The sequence below is a fragment of the Harmonia axyridis genome, chromosome 2, assembly GCF_914767665.1.
Source record: "Harmonia axyridis chromosome 2, icHarAxyr1.1, whole genome shotgun sequence".
In the NCBI taxonomy this organism is placed as follows: domain Eukaryota; kingdom Metazoa; phylum Arthropoda; class Insecta; order Coleoptera; family Coccinellidae; genus Harmonia; species Harmonia axyridis.
Window position 1 is genome coordinate 50,834,247 of NC_059502.1, and position 14,156 is coordinate 50,848,402.

Consider the following 14,156-nt stretch of genomic DNA (forward strand, 5'->3'; position numbering starts at 1 on the left):
CAGGCATGGATGGTATTTTTCCAGCCATGCTTCAGAAAGATTTTGAAGTGCTTATAGCCCCGATAACTGAGCTCTTTAAGGCCAGCTTTACAAGGGGCTATATCCCGAAATCATGGAGGGAGGCGAGGGTAGTATTCATACCCAAAGAGGGTCGAAAAGGCTCCCCAGAGCCTAAATCCTATCGACCCATATGCCTCACCTCCTTTCTCCTGAAGACCCTGGAGAAAATAATTGACTACAACATAAGAGGCAGTTTAAAACTCCACAGCAAACAGTTTGCTTATAAGGCGGGTAGATCTACTGTAGACGCCCTTCATCATCTTCTTAGAGAGGCACCCTCAACGCAAAGGAGATTCTGCTTGCAATGTTCGGTGATATCGAAGGGGCCTTTGCCAATACCCTACATACCTCCATATGCAATGCAGCCAAAAGGAAAGGGATAGAACCCTCCACTGTTTAGTGGATATCAGCTATGTTGAAAGGACGAACCGTTACAGCCTATCTGGGAGAAACCGAAGTGACTGTGCTGACGTGCAGGGGATGCCCTCAGGGAGGGGTTCTATCAGCCCTGCTGTGGAGCTTGGTCATGGATGGCCTCTTGGAGAGGCTTACAACAGGCGGATTTAACGTCCAGGCTTACGCCGACGACATAGTGGTGACGGTTAGAGGCAAGCATGGGGGCCCAATAAGTAGCCGAATGCAACTTGCTCTCAAAACTATTGAAAAGGAAGAGGGGCTTACTGTCAACCCCTCGAAAACATCAATAATCCCGTTCACTAGAAAAAGGAATCTCGACCTCAGAACTCTGGTCTTAAATGGTCAGACTCTGCACTTCTCTAGTGAGTGTAAATATCTAGGTGTTATCCTAGACAGTAAACTGAACTGGGGAAAACATATAGATAAGACTCTTTCCAGAGCCACGGCGGCTATGTGGGCATGCAAAAGACTCTTTGGAAAGACATGAGGAGTGAAACCGAAAATGGTACTGTGGTTATACACAGCGGTGGTACGCCCTATTGTCACCTATGCATCTCTAGCATGGTGGACAAAAACCGAGGAGGTCACCACACGCATCAGGTTGCAGAAAATGCAAAGGCTGGCGTGTATTGGTCTCACAGGAGCTATGCACACAGCTCCTACGGCAGCGCTGGAGGTCATACTAGACTTGCCTCCCTTACACCTACATGTGAGGAAATGTAGCCTGCTCGAAGCAATAAGGATCTCCCATAATGGAAAGCTCCTTCCTGGGAACTGGGTTGGACATATGAGGATACTGAATCAACTAGATTCAAACCACCTCGCAAAACCATCAGATATTATGCCAACCACCTACGATTTTGAAATGCCCTTTGAAACGGTTATAAATGACCGTCATAGTTCAATAAGTTTCATAAATCGTCTGGACAAAAAGTCATCCATATGGTTTACAGATGGATCAAAAACAGAGAAGGGCACCGGCATTGGGATATATGGACCTAGACTGAGGATCTCTAAAGCCCTGGGAAGTGAGCCCTCGATTCTACAGACCGAGATAATGGCTGTTTATGTATGCGCCCAGGAGTGTCTCAAAATGAACCCCAAAGGGGCGCATATCTACATCACCACGGACAGCCAAACCACGCTGAGATCCCTGGAATCGTGCTGCCAGGGGTCTCTGCTGACTTGGGAGTGCCGTAACACCATAAAGCAACTGGCCAGAGGAAATAAGGTGACTCTACTATGGGTACCAGGGCACTGTGGGGTTGAAGGAAATGAGAGAGCGGACGAGCTTGCAAAAAGTGCATCAAGGTTAAGACCTGCTGGACCTGAGCCTTTCTGTGGGATAGGAAAAGACCAATACAAAGCTGCGGTCCAGCTATGGGAGTTGAACAGTAGGACAATCCACTGGACTAACACTCCTAGACTTGCTCAGGCAAAGAAATTCGTGAAGATTTCACCTACTTACACCAGAAAACTCCTGAAGCTTTCACGAGCGGAGCTTCGGGTGATGGTGGGACTGCTGACGGGGCACTGTCGGTACAAACATCATTTGTACCGAATGGGTAAGTCAGCAGACGAGATTTGCAGACTCTGTGGATCGGAAGTAGAAACGGCTGAACACTTGATATGCAAGTGTCCAGAACTGGCTGGCCTAAGAACCATTCACATGGGCAAGCCGGTCCTGGATACCAGAGAGGTAATGGCCTAGGCCCCTAGGGAGGTTGTCAATTTTATTAACGTCGTTGACGACCTCCCTGGGTTTCTATGAATGAGTAGGGTAGTGAACAAAAGATCTGCATGGTCGCAGTTCCCGGAAGGCTTACCGAAGCAAAACGACCCCAGTTCAAATAATAATAATAATAATCTGTAGCAGTTGTATCTTCTTAACCTTTTTCTATGGTTCGACCAAAAAGTGAATCGGTGTCGAGATGGGGTGATAGATCGAATAGTCAGTTCAGTAAATTCAACACACAGTCAAGTAGCAACAAGTCAAGTACAGTATAATATAGTTCATCGTTGCTCTCGCCCCTTGAGACACAGTGTTCAGCTTGCACATTTCAAGTTAGTTAAATATTGGCCTTGTCGCCACGTGGTTAGAAAAGACCCTACAGCCGGTCGTCGGTCTCAGTCACCAAATCTTCGTTAGTACCCAAGTCGGTAAATTGTAATTGGATAAGTGCGTAGAACTGATTCATAGTTTTCGATAACTAGTTAAGCGAATCTTGTAAAGTGTACATTGTGTAATTGTGTACATAGACCTACTTCAATAAATAGTGTGGAAAATCTTATGGTCCTTCGAACTTCATAACCCAGTACCTTACAGTCCAATTTATGTATGGATGTTCTACATCTAATAGTTACAAGTGCCCATTTTGTGCCAATTTTTGCCATATAAAAAAAATGTCTGCCCATTCAGTTTCCGAGATATTTCGAGTTTTTTCCGTGAGTCACCAACTTGACGCTGTGACTCATACATGAAAACTTTCAAATTTTTTCATTTGGATATTTTGTGCCGGTTTTTGCCGCATAAAAGAAAATTTGTGCCCCTTCAGTTTACGAGATATTTTGAGTTTTCCCTGTGAGTCACTTACTTGTCGGACGGAAATTTTCTCATTCAGATAAATTGTGCTCATTTTGTGGCGTATGGTATGGATTTTGTTCCCCTACAGTTTTCTAAATATTTGTAGTTATTAGTTAGCCATGATATTACAGCAGAAGGAAAGTAGCTATCACAAAACTTGATATGCCGTTCGAAAGCCTGCTAAATGAAGAAGTTTTTACTGCAAAGAAAACATATTCTCATTAATATTTTTTCATTCATAAAACGATTGGAGAGATACGACTTATTTCGCTCTCTTCAGAATATTTATATTCACCACTTCACCACACTCGTCAGTAAAACTCTTTTGCCACTTATACTTCTCATATTAAGGCAATTTTTATGTTCTTTCGGAATATATGATCAAATTCGACGAGGATGCTGAAATGAATAAGATATAATTGGTTTTTTGGAAAAAAGTAGTAAATTCCGTGAAATCAAAAAATGTTAAATGGAAGAATAACCGCCAACATGTGTTATATGACATTTTTTGTTGCAAATCACTTGTAAAATCCCCTTGAAGTTTAAAAGTGTATACCCTGCATATAGTTTGGCTAAGCAACTTTCCATGAAAAATTGTCTGACGGAAGTTTATAGTCTCAGAGCTGAAATACTTTCCACTTGTTTTCAATAAACATCTTTGCTGAATTTGGTTCGATCAGTCGATTGTAAAACTACTATATATAATATGGTGAAAATTTTTAATCTGAAGAGCTACTAAGAAATGGGAAAATATAATTATGTAAATGTTTTAAATTCTGAGCATGCCACTATCATTTGTTGTAATACAGTTACACAAAAGGGTATAGAATTTTTTAGTGACAAAGTGCAACAAGTGTGGGCAGCCACTACATTCTGAACGAATCTATGAAAATATAGTTTTCATCGAAGTAAACACTGTAGTGCAGAAAGAATTCGAGAACTGCCTTTGTCACTAATTTTGGGTGCCATACCTAAAAAGTTGAATATGATGCCCGATAGATATCATAATTTGCGGAGTTGCGTCGCATATGAAGGAGCTGCCTTAGAAAGCAGCATCAGACACTTTTGGGCTGATTGTCGCCGCAATAATAATCATTGTTTAATTGAATTGGGTAGTATATAATGACGTGATGAGAGAAAATGAGATAAAGTGACAAACATCACCGAAAAATCTATAATAAATACATATTTATTAATTTATACACTGTGAAATCATTTAATGTTTGTTTTGAAAGTTGATTTGTTTGTTTTGAAAATTGTTTTGTTTGTTTTGAAAGTTGTTTTATTTGATCTGAAAATTTTATAGATAAATATATTTTTTTATTGTTTACTTTATTGAACATTTCTATCGTGGTATCCTTTAACATGAAATAAAAATACATTTCATCAAACTTATATGTACCATACTGATAGATATGTCAACGTCTTAAATTAATCCCAATATATTTATTATAACTTAACTACTATACTGAATCAATCTTTCTAAGTGATGAGGTATTCCTGAAAATAAAAAGGTATTGAAACGTCGACTCATAGAAATTTGCCTGCCTTCCAATGCAACAACTCATAATTATAACTAGGCTTCGGATAAATATGCATTGAAAACTTTCATACTATATAATATGCATCTAAAATATTACAAATATGCATTGAAAAATTGTTTATCAGATTAAATAAAACATTTTTCGAAGATTATATTGATTTACTCACAATAAATTTAGATACAGAATTTCACTCTTACTCAAAGTTAGGACATAATATAGTAAATTGTCAAATATAAATTAACGTCTATTATCGCGCATGAAAGATCCACTATGTCCGTAGGATTCGAATTACTGGCGACAATTTCCTCATTTTGTTACATCTTACAATTAAAAAAAAAATCATTAGCAGTATTTTCATTTGAAACTGAAGGTATTTTTATGCAAAACTACTATTATTCAATTTACTTTACCTAATGGCCTAGCTGCTGAGACACGTTAATTTAAATAAAAAAAAAACATTTTCAATAATTTATATAATTTTTCTGGAGGAAGTCTTTTGGTTTTCAATGCTTAAAATATTCTCGGTAAAACAAATGATATTGAATTCAAAATTCATTCAAAATATGGCAATTGTAAAATGGTTCAATTTTTTAACATGTTCATTATTAATAGGTACGATTTTTTCTTCAACTCGAATTCCCAAAACATTATGTGCTTCGCATCTTTCTTCTACAAGCGTTGTTTGTTATTTCATTTAATGAACAAAAGTTTTATCTTTAGCTTTTTCTTACAGCTTTTTTATAGTGGAATTGTATAATGCCTGAACATAGTTTTTTCGCAATAAAGATTCGTCTGGAGTATTTTGCTTAACATGTTAAAAAAAATGTTGTGAATTTTTCAATGTCGCAAACATAATGTCCGCAAAAATTAGAGCTTCACTCAATCCTTCGGTGGACGACTGGGACTACAAGCGGATTCTAGCGCCCCTCATTTAAAAAAAGATACAAATATAGAAAAATACAAAAGCATCGAGTAATTATACAGGGTGATTTAAAATTCAGTATCAAGATATCAGGGGTGTATTTTTCAGGTCGAAATAATAATTTTTTTCAATAACCTGAACCCGCAAACGCTTCGTTACGGAGCTACAGGGCATAAACGTTTCAAGATTTTTTTTAGTTTTTTCTTCATAGTTCTTTCAGTTTTTGAGCTCTCAAGATCAAATTTGGACTATAACTATAGGTTATGTTTTAGGCTTTACAGCAGCCGACTGATTGTAAGAAGCTACAGGGATATATTTTTTCGCCTCATAAACTTTTGCAGTACAGAGCTGGTGATTTTTAATATATGAAATGAATGCTATAGTATATTCATAAATTTTTTGGTTTCTGTTACTTTTACGCATCTGCGATTGTCACCGAGAAATAAGTGAAATCATTTTTTGTAATTGGCTGCATTTAATTAAAATTTTTACTAAAGTTAAAAACCTATTTTTACATTGAAGACAAAACATTTTTGGTTTATGAGCAAATTACAAGTTTCCTTAGACATTAACTAAAAATAAGAACTTTATTTCATCTTGTATTTATAAATTATCCCTGCATTCTTCAAAATATTCGTTTAAGCTATATGGTTCACAATTCATAAGGTGCTTGGTTAGTTCTTTTTTAAATATTTTTATGTTACTTACAACATGAAGGTTTCTGGGCAGGGAGTTGTAGATCTTCATACACATATATTCCAAATATCGAATGGAACCTGTGCAGTTTTTTACTATTTCCACGATTTAAAAGAATGGGGAGGTTCCCAATTTCCGAATAATTATGTTAAGTATAATTCCATACTAAGGATAAAAAAAAAAATTCTACAAATGTTTGAATGTTGCTCTGACAAAACAAAAGATGAATTTTTGAGCTGAGTCTGTTTCAGGCGATTGATCATTATGGATGATATCAAAATTGCATTTTCTAAGCTAACATATTCATAAGAGTCCAAATAATCTTTAAGATCAAATGTTTCCTCTTGTTTCAACAAATACTTAGTAGATATTTTTGTAATGTTAGAAAGTAATGTTGAAAGGATTTAATGTAATGTAATGTTAAAAGGATTTAATGAATCTCAAAATATTACAATTATTCATAGATTAGTTTTTTATTTCACTCTCTATTTATGGATCTTCACGACAAAATGAGTGATAGTAATTGCTTAGATGTTAGATAGTTATTTGGGCTGTTTCCATTATCGGTGTGGTTGGTTGTTACTGACCTTTCGGCAAGCATTCCCCTGTCATCTTCAGGGTCTTGAGAAGGACCAATTGTTTGGTTCTGAGAAGAACCATTTGCTAAACTAGATCTGTCGGGACTTGTAGGCACCATACTTTTTTAGAGTTCGTATTGAGGTTATCCCAGTTGAACCCAGGTTAGATTGGTTGCAATCACCATTAGTCTACAGAACTAGGTAGTAATCCATATGCATTAAGCTTAATATAATGTACACCTTACTTCCGGCATACGCAGTAGTTGAATTTTCGGGATGCGCAGTTTGTTCGAGTTCCGACTCCTTTCTAATTTGGTGGTGTCAAGGAAAAGTTGTCAGTTGCTCCAACATGAACAGGGCTCAACTCTAAAAAAAGTATGGTGCGTACAAGTTCCGACAGATGCAGTTTGGCAAATGGTTCTTCTCAGAACCAGAAAATCCGTTCTCCTCAAGATCAGTACCCTGAAGACTGCAGGCGAATGCTTGCCGAAAGGTCGGTAACAACTAACCGCACAGATGCCCAAATAACTATCGAACATATAGTCCAATTTTAATATCACGACAACAATTAGTCCTCAGATGTTTCTGGTGTATTCAATTTCAGAAATATACAATAGGGCATCATTATGTTGTTTCCTTGTAATTTCATCACTTTCAATCTACTACAAAAAAGTCATTGATAGAGATATGTATTTGATATTACTCATGCTTATTGCTTACATCAGAACAATTTTTCTCATCAGCTTTATGGTCAAGCAAATCTTGAGGAATGAACATTTTCTTGTAAACCTGACAATTTTTATGCAACACTGCCCAACGCTCTGTTATTTTTGGATGAAGACTCTTCCTGAAAGCCAAACAGTGAATATGAGGCAACTTTTCATATTTTATTCGAGAAAATCCTATCTCTGCAAGCATAAAACGCCAAGACTTCATTAGCTGAGCATTTGCTCCAACATGTTTAGAGTCTGGTGTTATTATAAATAGAAGACCCTCAGGTTTCAGCAATGTAAGTGCTTTCTCACAACACTTAAATCTTAAATCTGGGCATGGGATGTATTCTAAAAATAAACTGAATACAACAATATCAAAAGAACTATGTGGTAAATCATTGGATTCCTCTTCCTCTTCAAGGAAATCTAATTTTTCAACAGAAGGACTTGCAGGTGCAATATCAATAGCTAAAACTTCAAAAATTTCATAAATGGAAAATGGATTGAAACAACTTCCTACATCTAGTAATTTTAAAGGTAGTTGAGGTAATGGTAAGTCCTGATCAATGGAAACATCAATTTTTTCAGCAATCTCAACTTCCCGTTGTCTTTGTCTCAATATTTCTCTTTCTGCTTCATTACCAATGAAATAATTCAGACTATAGTAATAGATCCATACGATTCTGGAGTAGGCATTACATTTTTTTGTGAAATTACTTTGCCAATAATTAGTTGCTAGTGTTTTCATAGCTACTGAATATTCTTTCAATAGATTATTATTCTTACAATGTTCCTTCCATGCTTCTGAAACACCTATCTTTTTTGATTTTTCTCTCAGATTGGAGTGCACTGATTTTATTAAATTCGAAAGTTTCAACTGCTCCTCAGACGCCATCCCATCAAATTTTCAAATGCAAGTGATGCCTCTTCCAGTTGAATTCAAACACACAATTTCTAAGCAAAGTAAAAGTTATTTAAGACATGTTAAGATATTTTAGTTATTCTTAAAAAATAAATAACTTCAATTCAACACCAAAGGTTGAGGTTATCAAAAATTTCTAGAGCCCGGAACGGCGGAACAAGTTCTAAATCATATTCAGTGTTTACTCCATAGAAATATAATCACAGACTAGTAATCTGTGATATAATGTTTCGTTTCGCTGCAAAACATTATCGAAAGTAAAATGAACTACTTGTAGTGTTAAAATGAAGAATTCAACATTAGCATCAAATCAACAGACAAGGTACATATCCCTCTCCACTATCCCCACTAATAATATGAAAATGATATCACAGACTTTGATGATATTTCAAAAAAAATGTCTTTCGTGCCTGACACTACAACTACCGATTACGCATAGACCTAATATCAAATCTATGCGATTACCGAACTACCTAACCTACATTTGTGTTTGTCATTTTAGGTAATATTTTGACAGATTTTTACTATAAGCATAAGGATTAGGTAATAATAAAATAATGTCGTCCATACTGAGAAAATTAACACAAGTATCCAGAAAACCCTTCAATGTGAATATACCTGGTAATATCCTGAATTTTTAACTTCGAAATTATTTAATTTTCCCTATCTTTCAGGAATTATTTCGGTATCACATAAATTATCCACGGAAGCAACCAAGGAAACTAAACGTTAGTTACTTTACTTTTGAATCAAGTTATATGCCTATAATTTTGAATGCATGTTATAAAAAAGAAGAACACATAGTAATTTTTATCTAAATATTTCCTTTACTTTTTAAGCTACCATTAGGAAAGTACAACATGGTGCTGTCGATAAGCTCAAAGATTTTGGGAAGTATGTCGCAGAATGCATGCCTAAGTATGTTCAGAAAGTTCAAATTGCAGCTGGTGATGAATTGGAAATTTTGATAGCTCCTGAGGGTGTTGTGCCAGTATTGCAATTTTTGAAAGATCATCATAATGCTCAGTTTGCTAGTTTAGTTGATATTGCCGGTATGGATGTACCAACTAGACAATTCAGATTTGAGGTATCTCATCTTTTGAATAAAAAAGTTGCACATATAGAAAATTTCATTTTTCAGATCAATTACTCAACTCTTACAATCCCTAAAATAAACAAATGCAACCACTAAAAAATAAGGTCACAATTATAGTGATATTTTTTTAGGTAATCTACAATCTTCTATCCTTACGATACAATTCCAGATGCCGTGTTAAGACATATACAGATGAATTAACACCTATTGAATCTGCTTGTGAAGTGTATAAAGCAGCTAATTGGTATGAAAGAGAAGTTTGGGATATGTATGGAGTCTTTTTTGTAAATCATCCTGATTTGAGAAGAATACTCACTGACTATGGATTTGAGGGACATCCTTTCAGAAAAGATTTCCCTTTGAGTGGATATGTAGAGGTAATTTTAAAATCTAGGTTTTTTTATTATTGCTTCTTATCTGCCTTTTCCATAATTAGCTGTTTGACAGTATGAACAATATCACTTACTCATAGGTTAGAATTTCAAGTAATATATACCTAAAAACAAAAACAAAAAAGTTATTTAATATGCAAAACAAACTCTAAAACACCTATCTCATACCTTTAAGTGATGAGAAAACAATCAGGATTGGGCCAACTTAGGGTAATTTTAATTTGTGTTAGTTAGACTTTTGTGTGCATTTATCATTTTTGTTCTTTGTGTTTTGCTGCGAAAATAGAATACTCTCAAAGTCTCAAATAATAAATAGTTCATTACTTACATCAAAATGATTTTCACAAAAGAAAACGGTGTAATCAATAATGAAAACAAGCACTTTTTTTTTATAACAACCAACTGTTTATATATCCAAGTGACGTCATTATAGCCATGTTGAGTATAATTGTATTTTGTGAGCAATTTTGAATAGTTTTTTGAGAACTATTCATATTCTCAATAAAAATCAGGGAATAATTCGAGAAATTAAAGAGGAATTTGTAATTTCCCGATCAGAAATCAAATGGCAACAAATTCTTTAAAATTAGAATCGTGTGTAGCCTTCATTGATATACCGAAAAACGTATCAAGGTTTTTTTTATTTAATTTATCTCACTTTAGTCTCGTGGTACAATCCGGTATATTTTGTTATGAATATAAAGATGGATCACAAACACTATTTATTGAACTTTTTTTAAGGTACGGTACGATGATGAAAAGAAGAGAGTTGTAGTAGAGCCATTGGAATTAGCACAAGAATTCAGAAAATTCGATTTATCAGCGCCTTGGGAGCAATTCCCTAATTTCAGAAAGGGAAGTCAAATTGCAGAAGAGGTTGAAATCAAGAAGTGATTGGTCTATTTGCTTCAATAGACACAATAAAAACACTTTAAAATTTGTATTTAAGATTATAACTGGAAATAAAATTATTTGAACTGAAAAAATTTTTTATTGAACAACATATTATTGTTTTCTTCCTTCCAACGATTGGAAAATACTTTGAATGAAATAAATAAATAGATTAAGTGAAATATTTCTTTGATTTACAGCATCTGTGAGCAAATTATTGGAAAGTTATTGACACAATATTCAATTATGTAAGACAGACCATACAATTATGTATTATTTGAATTTTGTAAGCCTTCATTTTGGATAAATTATTCCCTTTGGGGATATTTTAAATGCTCTTGTTGGCCCCTCAAATTAATATTTCATATTTCCTCATAATTCATAAAGAAAGTAACAAAGTATATAATCAAACTAGTAGTAAATTAACTTCAGATGTTGATAGTTACCTTCCAACTAGATACTTCTTGAACAGAGCAGCGCTGCTCGCAAATTTATTTTTGTTATTAACCATTCCATTCAGAGGTACAGCCTTTTTGAGTTTGTAGCCACTCCTCACTTCTTCTTTACAAAGCGCTCCGCAAATATACAGTTAGTAGAATTAACTATTTTAAACCAGAAAGTTCTGAAAACCTGTGATGCACTTCTACTAACAGTCTTAGGTTTGCAGGCTCTATGGAATGGTGGAAGAAACAGCTGAACACATGGTGTGCAAATGTTTAGGGTTGACTGGCCTAAACCGATCGTATAGGAAAGTCAGTGCGAGCATTGTATAAGAAAATATCCATTCTTTATGAAATGGTCCGGGATACTCGCGAGATAACAGCTCCTGAGGATGTTATCGGTTTCGTTAACAGTATCGACGGCCTCTTTGGATTTGTATGAATGGGTAGGGTTGAGAAAAAAAGATCCATGTGGTGGCAGTTCAAATAATAATAACCGCTCTAGACATTTTGTACTCCTTTGATGCCTTTCATTTCCTATTTGTTCATTTACTTTAGCACCGGTTTTTTACATACAAATAAATAAATTTATTCCAACAGCACAGGCTTTATATATGAATGACATCGTATAGAGAAGGAGGAATAAATTTCTTTATTCGCATAAGAAAAAACTGGCCCTTAGTCAATTCAACTTTACTGTTCCTCATCAGGAATAGATGTGGCGGTGCTTAGGTTAGTTAGAAGCCCTAAAAATGTCATCGATATCTATTTGCCATCGTAAAAGCCACTTAAGAGGTAATGGTACCACGTGCGTTTGAGCGCATCTGTCAAAGTTTACCTATTCAGCTCCCTCCAGCCCCTCTGAGATGCCGTCACTTTTCAGAATGGAATTATAAAAAATTCTCATTCTCAGAAATTGACTACATACAAAAATCAGTTGTTATATCAAAATATCGCATTAATTCTCAATGCTCAGGATTACGATCCAACAATTTTGAAGAGAAAAAAAGGACTCTAATCTCATTTTCAGAAATTGACTATGCAGAATCAAGAAATTTCTAAACAATAATAACATCTTAGTACTGACCTTCAATATTCCCCTATAATTACCAACCAGTTCAACTGAAATATTAATTCTTGTTGTGCATAAAAATAATCACATTTCCATACACTGAAAGATATTGGGATTGACTGAATATCTACGGAACAAATTTACATGATTAAAAAAACTAATAGTTGTCATAATTATTAGAATGACCACGTACTAATGAGATTATTCTCGGAAAATGTGAAAACTATAAACATGAAATTTGATAAAAAATCAGTTCTTATATCACTTATTGATCTTTCACACTCAGGATCACGATCCATTAATTTGGAAGGCAAAAAAAAGACTAAAATCTTTTTCGAAAATTCTCATTTTCAGAAATTGACTTCGTACAAAAATCAGTTGTTATATCGCAATATCGCATTAATTCTCCTTGCTCAGAATTACGATCCATTTATTTTGAAGGCAATAAAAGGTTCTCAAATTTCAAAAAATTCTCATGTTCAGAAATTGACTCACATCGTAACATCGTAGTACTGAACTTCAATATTACCATATAATTATCTACCATTTCAACTGAAATGTTATTTCATGTTGTGCATGAACATAATCTCTTTCCCATACACTGAAAGATGAATTGGTATTGAATGAATATTTACAAAACAGATTATGCATGATTAAAAAACTAATAGTATCATCATAAGAATGACCATGAACTAATAAGATTCTTCTTGTTTTCCTGTAGAAATCAAATTTGATATTTTTACATGATACTCCCAAAAAGCAAGTAATAGGATCAGAATAAATAAATCCTTGAATCTCTTGTTACCCATATCGAAAAGAATTGACAGCTAACTAAACTGAATAAAGGTATGAACAGACCGACGCGTGACTGCGGGAGCGGGAAAGAAACTTTTGTGGGATGGAAATCAACGGCTTTGAGCAGTAAAACTTCTTCCTCCGAAAAACTGTCATTTTCATACATAATTTTAGATTCATACTAATAATCGTGTCTCATTATTTTCGCGTAGGTGTGCATGCTATGCAATCTGCCCGCTGAACGCATCGCTCCCGTTCCCGAAGTCCCGCGTCGATCTGTTCATACCTTCAAACTTTCGAAAAGAAACGAACAAGCTGGAAATTTTTCTATTCACCTAATACATACTGTTTACGACTCTAACTGAGAACTGATTCATAACGCAGCAACGTTGCCGGAATTATCAAATTGTAGGTAGTATTGAAGAATCTGGTGATTCGTTGCGAATTTATACAGTAGGGGCAGCACTATACGACGGTCGATTATTCTTTTTTATTACGAAGTGATTTCAGCTCTTTTGAAATGTTTTTCTGTAGTTTTTTTTTACGAATAATTTTAAAATAAATCAGTGATAAGCCCTTTCATCCATATCATCAATTCCTTTGCGGAAAACGAAAAGTTACCAACTTTTTTTTTTGTTTTTTCATTCGCAAATTAAAAATAGCCCGTCCCTGCCTTTCAGATCATTGTTTGAAGAAATTATCAGAAAACCCCATACAAATCGGTGATCTGCAAGAATAGTTATTCCCCTTTAAGTTTTGAACTGACCAGTCAAGTGGTACCATTCCCTCTTAAGATGATTCATAATATTTCACAATCCCAGTTCTCAAAAAGAATACCATCAAATAAATAAATGGCACCTACACAGATGTTTCTAAAACCACGACGGGTACTGGCGCTGGAGTATTCGGTATTGGCACCAAATGATCACTATCGTTAGTCCACTGTCCAAGTATCTTTCAGGCAGATAGGGCAGATCGAAAGATGTGTGGAAATTAACCTAGCAAGAAACTATCAGAAATGTGATGTAGCGATA

General features: G+C 35.0%; 2 protein-coding genes across 3 annotated transcripts; one reads left to right on the plus strand and one right to left on the minus strand.

The window, feature by feature from the left end:
* Window positions 1–6,638: 6,638 nt before the first annotated feature.
* On the minus strand, window positions 6,639–8,626 carry LOC123672801 (S-adenosylmethionine sensor upstream of mTORC1). 2 transcript variants are annotated; one of them, XM_045607096.1, is made up of 2 exons: window positions 7,522–8,626; window positions 6,639–7,460 (listed from the first exon to the last, which is right to left on the minus strand). In XM_045607096.1, exons 1-2 carry the CDS (start codon window positions 8,407–8,409, stop codon window positions 7,377–7,379), a joined length of 972 nt encoding a protein of 323 aa, XP_045463052.1. In that variant the 5' UTR covers window positions 8,410–8,626; the 3' UTR covers window positions 6,639–7,376. The 2 variants fall into 2 exon arrangements, with proteins under 2 accessions (XP_045463052.1, XP_045463053.1); XM_045607097.1 differs by having other exon boundaries at window positions 6,639–7,463; window positions 7,522–8,625.
* Window positions 8,627–8,899: 273 nt separating this feature from the next.
* LOC123672802 (NADH dehydrogenase [ubiquinone] iron-sulfur protein 3, mitochondrial) lies at window positions 8,900–10,910 on the plus strand. The gene is made up of 5 exons (XM_045607098.1): window positions 8,900–9,057; window positions 9,111–9,164; window positions 9,276–9,523; window positions 9,664–9,909; window positions 10,666–10,910. Exons 1-5 carry the CDS (start codon window positions 8,994–8,996, stop codon window positions 10,816–10,818), a joined length of 765 nt encoding a protein of 254 aa, XP_045463054.1. The 5' UTR covers window positions 8,900–8,993; the 3' UTR covers window positions 10,819–10,910.
* Window positions 10,911–14,156: the final 3,246 nt, after the last annotated feature.

What these genes read in the sequence shown, in the direction of transcription:
- LOC123672801 (XM_045607096.1), bottom strand. Translation starts at nt 8,409, where the DNA reads ATGGCGTCTGAGGAGCAGTTGAAACTTTCGAATTTAATAAAATCAGTG. An exon ending in ATGAGAAAAATTGTTCTGAT is followed by an intron (nt 7,461 to 7,521) that starts GTAAGCAATAAG and finishes TTTTTGTAGTAG; the next exon opens with ATTGAAAGTGATGAAATTAC.
- LOC123672802 (XM_045607098.1), top strand. Translation starts at nt 8,994, where the DNA reads ATGTCGTCCATACTGAGAAAATTAACACAAGTATCCAGAAAACCCTTC. An exon ending in CTAGACAATTCAGATTTGAG is followed by an intron (nt 9,524 to 9,663) that starts GTATCTCATCTT and finishes ATATTTTTTTAG; the next exon opens with GTAATCTACAATCTTCTATC. An exon ending in CTTTGAGTGGATATGTAGAG is followed by an intron (nt 9,910 to 10,665) that starts GTAATTTTAAAA and finishes ACTTTTTTTAAG; the next exon opens with GTACGGTACGATGATGAAAA.